Genomic DNA, 10,689 nt, shown 5'->3' on the forward strand with positions numbered 1-10,689 from the left:
CTTAGACGTTTGACACTATTTTTGACTTTTAAAATATTCCCTAGGGATTTAAAAAAAAAAAAAAGTTCAAGTTATTCCAAAAAAGCTTCTAAAGTAAATGACCAAAAATTAGTTAAAAAAAAAAAAAGATAAAATCACCCGAAATTAAGTGGGGAAAAAAATAAGTATTTTTTTAAATCCCTAGGGAATATGTTAGTTAACTTTAATATATTCCCTTGGGGTTTTTTTTTGTTTTGTTTTGTTTTTTTGTTTTTTTACTTAATTTTTGGTCATTTATTTTAGAAGCTTTTTTGGAATGATTTGAATTTTTTTTTGTGCTTTTTAGCCACATAAAGCTTACATTTTTCATTCATATATTTTTTACATTGAAACGTTTTCAGAAGACTTTTGTACCACTTTCTGAAAGTCGTCGTAAAATGTGTGGGGGAAATACCTAACTTAAAAAAAATACATTTTCAGATATTCCGTGTATAAGCACATTTCAATGCTACGTTCTCACCAAATCCGAAAAGGCGAACTGGAACGCTTCATTCGCGAGCGTTTCACCGCGTAGAGTGTTTTTGGAACACTTGCTGCTCATTCGCACTTTCGTGCTCACCGGAGCGGAGGAGGCGTGTCCCTAGGTGAACAAGGAAGTGGAGCACTTTAGCGAGTCAACAAAAAGTGAGCACCGCCAACTACTTTCACTTCTTTCCTGGGACTAAACAGCCGTGGCACCATTGTCACCTTTTTGAGGTACGTAATAGCACTTTCGCTTTTTAGTGGCAATCGGGCGGCCGACATTTGAGCTAAAAATAGCTTTGGCGTTAATAATAAGCACTACTGCTAACTCGGTATAGTTCAAAAGCAAGTAAACAGACTTACCTGCACTTTCTTGATCATCATTCTGTCACGGCTGGCCTTGTTGTTGCGCTCGGGGTGACAATATAGAGGACGCTGTGTGTGACGTGGCCTGTACTCGAAGCCGATTGGCTACCGCGAGGCGAAATGCGAAAAAAGTTCAACTTTTTTAACTTCGACGAATGTGCGGATTTTCGCTGCCGCGCACCGCGTCCCAACGCGCGAAACGCGTCCTCCGCGCCGCCCCACGCACTTTCGTTCCGTTGCGCGCGAACTCCATTGACTACAATGCAAACGCGCCGCCGAATCGCCGTCCCTCGCTTTTGGTGAGAACGCAGCATTAAGCCACCAAAAATAATGTCGTCCCACTACGCATACGTAACAGCGTCGGCGGCCGTTTATTGGTCCCTTGCGCTGTCCATCAACAGTGAGGTGGGCGGAGCGTGGACGTTACACGCCAAAGAGAGAGGGAGGAAAAAAAAGAGAAAGTTACCAAAATGGCGGCGTCAACCTGCCAGTCCGCTGGAAAACAATAGACGAGCACTGGCGGAGCCACAGGCACCTTCAAGTGGACCTTAAACCGGGACTATCGCCGTCGACCTACCGACAACGAACCCGCTCCAACTATGCTTCGTTCACGGAGCTAGCTAACTCGCCAGGTAGGGAGTTTGGGGCAGGCAGCTTTAGCCGAGCAGCTAGCCGCGGCGGCTACACGGAGGGAGGGAGGCGGGCGACCGGCCGAACAAGCGGCCGGGCGGGCGGGTTGGGAATCAGCTGTTGCCTCACCAGATGCCGCTCAGTGAGCGCACCCACGGCCCAGCCGGCCCCACGTTCACAATAAGTCCCTTTCGACACACTTGGATAATGTTGTCGTAGAAAAAAAGGAAAAGGCCCACCACCATTTTGTACGCCAGCCGAGTCGGAAAGGCCTCCGAAGTTGGCCAACAAAGTCCGCAACGAAGAGTCGCCCAAGTGGCTTTAGCTCTCGTTAGCTTAGCGCTAAGCTAACAGTTCGTCGAGTTGACATGAAATCGCCCCCCACCCCTTAAAAAACATGCCGCGTGCCCCCGTGAGCTCGCTTCATTCGCCACTTTGTTTTGCAACTTGAATGAGTGGAGGAATGTGCTAGCTAGGTAGTAGCATGTCAACACAACACACATTGTGCTAACGCGCTAGTTGCTAAGAGAGCTGTGCGATACTTGAGATTTTGGTAACGATTGATACCAAGTAAATACCGGTGCCAATATCGCCGATACAGAGTACTTTTATGTTCATAAAATATAGTATTTAAAAAAAATGCCCTATTAAATAACTTTTTTCCTTTTTTTTTTTTCTAATTAGAATCTTGTTAGGTTCTTAGACATGCCATAAAACATACCTGGGCTGTTATTTTAATTTGCAAAGTAGTAATAATCTTCATATTCTTTATCCCTGTCACTCTTCCGCATTCAAAGAAAGCCATTGAAGTTCCTCTAGTCGCGTTACATAAACGATACTTGCAAGTTTGTGCTACATAAACACTTAGCTCAAGTAGTAGTTGGGAAAAGATCAAAGCATCATGTCCTTCACTGTCAAAATAATTAATCGTTACTAGGGCTGCACGATATTGGAAAATCATGCGATAAGTTTGCGGAATATAGCGATATTGAGATATTTAATGTGTATCTAAAGAAATTACATTTTTATTTAATGTAAGGATTACATTTTTCTTGCAGCAAAATAAGCAAACTCAAAATCTTACTGAATTGTACCAACCTCTTGATAATCAACTATTGGATGGTGGTGCACATTTTAGTCAGCGGCTGATTGGTCAAATTCAGATAAAATCATAAAATTCCATATGAAACTTATTACATGTCTTTGCGATATGCACAGTGCATGAGCCAATATTGTGATATCGATATTTTTTCGATATATTGTGTAGTCCTAATCGTTACTGCCAGTGCCACCCGCCGCTGTGATTGCCAGCCAGGCATGTGCGCGTGTGCTACAAAGGGATTGCGCAAGAGAAACCAAAATAGATAAATGTAAAATATCGATACTAGAGCTCTTGTATCGATCTGATACTTGCGTATCGATTGTATCGTTAATTTGGATCAAGCAGCACAGCCCTGGTTGCTGAGCGTTTGTGGCAGACTTGAACACTTTATTTTTCGTGACCTGAGGCTGTTAACAGGACAAAAGGTCGCCTCTAGTGGAGCTTTGTGAAAAAGGGTCGTGGGGGTGGGCGGGGACACAGACTCCAGCAGACACACACAAAAGAAGACGGTCGCAGCCGGTGTTTTGTGGACCTAACCCGGAAGCCCACCACCAGCATTTGCTGTTCTTGATGATGGCGGATTTTGTCCGGCCGCCACACAGCGCGGTGGTGGAGCGGCTGCGGCGGCGGATCGAGCACTTCCGGCAGCATCACAACAGCTGCGAGAGCCGCTACGAAGCAGCCGCGCGCGAGAGCCTGGAACTGGAGCGGCAGCAGACCCTCGCCCTGCACCAGCGCTGCCTGCAGGCCAAGGCCAAGCGGTCCAGCAAGCACCGGCAGCCCTCGGCCGGCGCCGCCGATCAGGCTGGACAGAGGGCGCCCGGCGGCGCTGGCGCGGGCTCAGCAGCCGGCACAGAGCTTGGTGGCGATGGCGGAGGAGGAGCGGAGCAGAGCCGGAACAGCACGCTCATTGCTGTGAGTCCAACACTGGCACGTACAGACATAACACACTTCTACTCGGATTATCACTACTATCAATGAAGCTTTATTTGTATAGCATGGGGCCGGTGTGGATCAGTGGTATGGTGGTTGTCTCCCAACCCAGAGGTTGTGGGTTCGATCCCATGCCATTGTGACCACGTCGAAGTATCCTTGAGCAAGATACTGAACCCCTAATTAGTCCTGATTGATCAGTAGGTGAATGGGTAGTCAAAATGTAAAGCACTTTGAGGACCTTGTAAGGTGGAAAAGCACTATATAAATGAAATGCCATTTGCACTTTTCATACAAAAATTGCAACTCAAAGTACTTTACATATTAAAAACAAATCCTCAACCCGTCGCCCCCCCCCCAAAAAAAAAATTGCATAGCTCTTTTTATACAAAAAATGCAACTCAAAGTGCTTTACATAGTTTAAAAACAAATCCCCAACTAGTCGCCCACCCCCCAAAAAATAAATTGTATGGCACTTTTCATAAAAAAAACAACTCTAAGTGCTTGACAAAGTTTTAAAACAAATCCCCAATATGCCCCCCCCCCCCCCCCCCCCCCCCCGAAAAAAAATTGTTTTGCACTTTTCATACAAAAAATACAACTCAGTGGTTTACATATGTGTTTGTTTGTTTGTTGGTTTGTTTGTTTGTTTTAAATACACTAAAGTACTTACTGTGAAGAAGACCCCAGTTTGAATATTGTGTTTCAGTGATGGTACAAAAAGAAACAATTTTCTCATTTAAAAAAAAAAAGGTTTGTTTTAAGTAGTTCATTAGATGCATTTATTCTATTATTATTTTATTTTTTATATTTGTTTTACATTTATATATTATATATTTATTTTATTATTTTTTTGTATTTATTATTAATTAGTAGATTATTGTCATATCGTGAGATAATCGTGATCCTTGTATCGTATATCGTTTTGTATTTGTGAGGTCGCCGACGTGTTTGATGGATTTATTATTATTATTTATTATTATTATCGTTTGTGCTTTTTTGCGTCGCAGTTGCAGGAGACGGTGAAGAGGAAGCTGGAGAGCGCCGGTTCACCGCTGAGCCGCGAGCAGGTCAACGGCTTCTCAGACAGTTTCCCGCCCAGCAAGAAGGCATGCATGGACGCCGCCGCCAAGGTCGCCGCCAAGGCCAACGGCTCACCCATGGACTCCAAGCTGGGCCTGGGCGACGCGCTGGCTTCCAACGGCACAGACTTGGCGGCGGACGGCGCCAAAGAGTCGTTGGCGTCGGCGGTGTCTGACTTCCATCGTAAGGAGATGAAGCAGGAACCCGACGACATCCTGCCCATCATGCCGCCGTCGTCGTCGGCGACCGGAGGTGGCAACAACAACAACAACCTGTTCCCGGACCTCAACTTGGACGAGCAGGAGTGGTCGGACCTGATGGAGGAGCTGAACCGCACGGTGGCCTACGAAGACATCCAGGACATCCTCAACGATGGCTTTGACGAGCGGAAGGACCCCTTGGAGATGACGCCCAACCCGGGAGGGAGCGGCTGCCAGCCCTCGCAGTCTCTTCTCCCTTTGGATTTGGGCAGCGTGAAAGCCGAGTTCTCGCCCTCGGCCTTCGAGCAGGACTCGCGCACGGGGTCGCCTCACGTCCGCTCGACGTCTTCCGGGCCGGCCCCGCCTCCTCACGCCAGCGGGTCCCCAGCCGCCGCCTCCTCCTCCCCGGCGGCGTCAAGGCCGCCACCCCCCAACCACCTCCTGGCCAAAGACCTTTCCCCCGCCCAGCAGCTTCAGCAGCTGGCTGCCCAGCAGCAGCGGGCGCAACATCTGCACAGCCAGCTGCAGCACAAACAGACTCCGCCCGCCTCCGCCGGCTTTCACGGCCAGGGGGGCCCCCACGCGCACCCCCCGCCTTGGACGCAGATGGCTGCCCCCTCCACCGCGCCCTCCTTGTACCCGCCACAGGACTTCAATTCCAAGCAGCGGCTGATGGCGGCGGGCCAGCCCGCCAAGGGCTCGCCCAAGGCCACGTACGCGCCGGGGGCCCCTACCGGCCACCACCCGGTTCCAGGGCCGCCTCTCAACCGGCCGCCCGCGCCAGGTGGCCCAGCGCAGGGGGCCATGTTGAACTACAGCAACACCAAGCCCCTGAGCCACTTTGAGGCCGGGCCGGGCCCGCCCAGGCCGCCCAACGGCCAGAACCAGAACAAGGCCGCCCTCCTCAACCTGCTCAGGCAGCAGCAGCAAATGAAGCCCAAGAACAACATCAACTTCCGGCAACATCTGGCACACGCGCAGGTAGGTTCCAAGTCATACCTTCTGCGTTATTACCGGTGTATTTTTTTATTTTTTGGGGGGGTGATAAGAATTTGGAATATCGTGAAATTGACGTGATGACGTAATATGTAGGGGTGGGACAAAAAAACGGTTCGACCGAACCATCGGTCGTCAAGGGGAGCTAAACGGCTGTATCGGTAGCAGACTTGTCAACCGATACAAAATCCGCCGGGAATCCTTAGATACATTGCTTGTAAAGCTGTGGACCGGATATCGCGTTGCTGTGAATCGGTTGCGAGTGAGGCTTTATGGTTTTCATAACAATAGCAAGAGTTCTGCACCGTGCTCTACTTGTTTTGTTTACATTTCAGTAGCAGCACTATTCAAGCTACTTCCGTGTTTACAGAGAGCTAGCAAAGTAGCGCTCAGAGGCGCTTCATTCCCCGGATGTTGTAAACATAATGCAAAGACGTTACGCACCTTTTTTTTGGGGGGGGGGGGTGCCTACCGTCAACGCCGTGCTCGCGACACGGCGCGCGCGCGCACACCGAGTGACAACATGCAACAGTGGAGACAGTTAGCAGAAGCCGGTGCCGTACATCTCGATATTTCCCATTGCTATCGAGTCCTCTCTCTCGGGCTGGCGTTGGTACTGCGCGCGAGCCAAAAAGAATAACTCCCGTGACGATCCAATGCATGGATTCAAACGACACAGGTATGTCCCACAGCCAACACACCAGCTATGCTAAAATCACACTGCAAGTATCTCATTTCTCAGTTTGTGGCTCCCTGTCAATGTCTACAACTAGCATGAGCAGCAGATAGGAGAACTGAGACGTGCCCGCGATTACGTCATCAAACTCAAAATGAACGACAGCCCAAAAAACAAAATATAAACAGTCGTGATTCTGTGGTCATCATCGTGTCTCAGATTAAAAAGACAAAAAAAGATGTCATACATTAACCAAAAATGAATGTGATGGCAAAGAAGAACAAAAATTGTTAAAAACAAAAATTGTTGATAAAAAGGTTAGGGCACTTTTGGAAATATTTTTGGATATATTAAGTTGTTAAAATGTGTTTTATTGTTCCATAAGGTGGCTTCATATTTCTTTTGGCTGGACGCTAGGTTTATTTCATGTCTTAAATTTATGTTTCTGAAATACTTCACAATATGGACATATTCTGTTTAATTGTGTTGGTGTCTTTTTAAAGGTTAAATATTTATATTTCAAATTGAATTATCAGCCTTTTGTTTTCCCGATCCTTATTTTGATTTAAAACAAAACAAAACAATTAGAACTGTCAATAACAACTAATAAATATTTAAACTGATACATTTTTCAGTCATGTCGCCCATCCCTTTGTTCCGGTCCATTTAAATAATTGATTCAATATATAAAAATATAGAAGACATATTTGTTGTTGTTCTTTTTTAACACATTTGTAGATACTGTAAAAATTTGTGGTGTTTTAAGATGAATGTTTACAAGCAACAAATGTCACTATAAGTTTTGAATATTGAAATTAATCGTATCAAATCGAAAAATTGTATCGTTCCCAAACTTAATCGGACCGTATCGAACCGTTCTGTTCTGAAAGATAATCGTTTTTCAATCGAATCGCAACTTGTGTATCGAGATACATATCGAATCGGCCTCATGTCAGCAATTCCCACCCCAAGTAATATGTAACCTTACAGTGTTCCCTCGTTTATCGTGAGTGTTAGGTTCCAAAATGTACCCTATATTTTTTTGTTTGTTTTTTCATTTTGGTATGATTTTTACTTTATTATAAATCCTTTTTCATTCATAATATATGTTCTTTTTTTATTTACATTCATTTTTTTCCATTAAAGGTATGTTTTATTTTTTGTTTCATGGAAATTTTTCGGGTTTGGGGTGTAAAAGAACAATATGCTATACACAAGCAGTATGGAGGACCAAAACTGCCAAAATTCAAAATAAATAAATGACTAAATAAGTAAATTACTAGAAGTGGGGAAAAAAAACGTATATAAAAAATCAATAATTTGAAAATTATATCCAAAAAAAGAAATATAAATGGAAATAAAAAGAACAAAAAATATATGCTGCTCACTCGACCAATGACAGGCAGTTTGCAACGGCTGAGGCCAACCCAAGACACACTTAGGACCGCCCCCTCACATTTCCACTTGGGCAGTACAGACCAAAACTGTCAAAATTAAAAGTAAATAAATGACTAAATAAACTAGACTGAGTGCAATTTCTGGAGAAATTGCGTGGGAATGCTGAAACCTGAATGCTAGTAGCTGAATACTTATGAAGGAAATTGAAGGATAAATTATGTGAAAATTACATAGTAATTAACTGTTAATTACTAGTAATAGTAGTGTTACTAATAATTATGAAGTCGTAACTTGAAGTTAAATTACAAATAAAAAGCCATGCATCCATTCTGAGTCAGTAGTCACCTACCATAAATTACTAGTAGAGTAAATTACTTTCATCATTCCCACAATAAATAAATAAAGGGCGAAATAAATAAAAATATAATTCAAAAATTAAATAAAATTTATTTGTGTATTGTTTCTAATCATTTTTTTATATCCATTTTTATTTTCACTTTGCTACTTATTTATTTATTTATCTACTGTTGAGAAGGAAGCTGAAATTCGGAAGAGTTAGACAATTTTAAATTCAACTGATTTCATTGATTGATCAGTTTTCAGAAAGTATTATTTTGAGTTAATTTGATAAATGCATCATGCTGATCAGGTGTTGCACCTTGAGCACACATATTTGGTTTTGTTTCATCATTAAACAGTGCCAATTAAACAAACAATAATCGGTTCACAAAAAGTGAATGCAAACCAAATTTGTGCTTATCTTGTAGCAGGAACAGAACTCGTACCCGGCACCTCCACATGGCCCCGGTCCCGCCGGCACCCTGACGTCGGCGCCGGTTGTCGGCGGAATGGCGGCGGCGCCCGTGCCCAACGCCATGGCGGGTAACCACGGCAACGCAGCCTATCTCGGCAGCCAGGCGGCGGCGCTCAAGCAGCAACAACAACAGATTCTGGAGCAGCAGAAGCAGCAGTACCTGCAGCGACAGCAGATGATGGTGGAACAGGTCACTTTTTGCACTCACTACACATTTTTTTCAATTTTCATTTTTTCAATTGTTCATTTTGTCAACAAAAACTAAACAAAAAATAATTTCGTCAACACACGTTTTTCACCGGACTCAAACTAGAGTAAACCCTCGTTAATAAACAATAAGTGTGACTAAATCGGTGTGCATTTTCGTCGACTAATGAAGATGAGACGAAAAGGTCCTTCACTTCATAAAAACTGGACTAAATTCTATGGGCATTTTAGTATCAACAAAAACGAGACGGAAATTACTGTGTCCCCTTGTTTATCGCGGGTTTTAAGTTCCAAAAACTACCTGCGATAATGGAAATCCGGGTTAATTTACAAAACAAAACTTGTTAATTAAATATGTATTTTTGTTCATTGGGTATTTTTTTCGTTTTGGCATGATTTTTACTTTTATTATAAATGCATTTTTTTTTTTTTTTTATTCATTCATTTTTTTCATTTATATATTTTTTTCATTAAAAGTATGTTGTTTTTTTATTTACTTAATATACAGCACAGTATATATATATTTTTCATTATATGATTTTTCATTTTGGTATGATTTTTAGTTATTATGAATGCTTTTTCATTCATCATTTGTTTTTTTTTCCCTGTTTACATTTTTTTTCCATTAAAAGTGTTCTTTTTTTTATTTACATATTATACAGCACAGTATATTTTTTCATGTATTATATTTTTCCGTTTTAGTATGATTTTTAGTTTATTATGAATTCTTTTTCATTCATCTTTTTTTTTTCCTGTTTACATTTTTTTTTTACATTAAATGTATGCTGTTTTTATTATTATTCAGCACAATATATATTTTCTTCTATCTCTGCAATGCAATGTCGTGGAGCGACTCAACTCAACTTTATTTTAGGGCTGTCAAAGTTAAAGGGTTAATAGATTAATTCATCACAAAAAAATGTTGCATTAATCACGTATTAACGCAGATTAATCGCACTATTTTTTTGGACCGCACTTGAGCCTTGAACGTAACCGCGGATGGTTACATTGAAGGCTGCGCAGGTCAGTGATTAGGTCAATGCATAGTATTTCCTACGCCTGTTGTTCCACAATGAGAGGGGTGACTCCAGTTGGTGAGCTCGGTGGTAAATTTCGCTTTAAAAAAACACCCCGACGGAATTTTTGATAAAACAAAAGTAATTTGCGTACAATTAATTAATAATTGCTGAATTGCAACCAATTGATATGATGCCGTTACGTTTTGAGCAATACACGCATGCATGCATTTGCCTACATGCATTTAATCAATGTTTACAAATGACATTCAGATAATAAAATGCGTTAATGTCAAAATATTACGGTATTTTGTATTTTATATTAAGCGAATACGCAAGTAATTTAGCTGATTAATTGTGATTAATCAAAATTAAAAAGTGTGATTAATCAGATTAAAAATTTTAATCGTTTGACAGCACTAATTTATAAAGCGCTTTAAGAACAGGATGGGACAGACATCGTTGGAAAGGTCTCGTCCAGACAAATCCACAGATGCCCGTATGTCCCCGGTTGGACGTAAGGTTCAAGAGATACGGCTGCGCAAAGACCAGAAAATAAACAAACCAAAAAGCATGCTTTGCTGACAAAGAAAATCAATAGGGTTCAAATGGTCATCCTAACTAAAACTAGACAAAAACATTGACAGTTTTTGTTGACTAAAACGAGGCAAATAAAAATGTTTCCTTGGACTAAAATGCTCGATTTATAGTCGACTCAAAATGGACTAAATAAAAATGGGATGAGGTTGACAAACTGATTTCAACAC

General features: G+C 42.6%; 1 protein-coding gene across 2 annotated transcripts in view; it reads left to right on the forward strand.

Moving 5' to 3' along the window:
* Positions 1–1,025: 1,025 nt before the first annotated feature.
* Positions 1,026–10,689, forward strand: part of maml1 (mastermind-like transcriptional coactivator 1) — a 17,015-nt gene continuing 7,351 nt past the window's right edge. The window contains exons 1-3 of one of the 2 annotated variants that reach the window (XM_077532330.1): positions 1,026–3,514; positions 4,543–5,796; positions 8,653–8,889. In XM_077532330.1, coding sequence (XP_077388456.1) covers positions 3,170–3,514; positions 4,543–5,796; positions 8,653–8,889 — 1,836 coding nt within the window. In that variant the 5' untranslated portion in view covers positions 1,026–3,169. The remainder of the gene's footprint in view (positions 3,515–4,542; positions 5,797–8,652; positions 8,890–10,689) is intronic. The other variant, XM_077532331.1, reaches the window with a different exon arrangement.

This window comes from Festucalex cinctus, chromosome 9 (genome assembly GCF_051991245.1).
Source record: "Festucalex cinctus isolate MCC-2025b chromosome 9, RoL_Fcin_1.0, whole genome shotgun sequence".
In the NCBI taxonomy this organism is placed as follows: domain Eukaryota; kingdom Metazoa; phylum Chordata; class Actinopteri; order Syngnathiformes; family Syngnathidae; genus Festucalex; species Festucalex cinctus.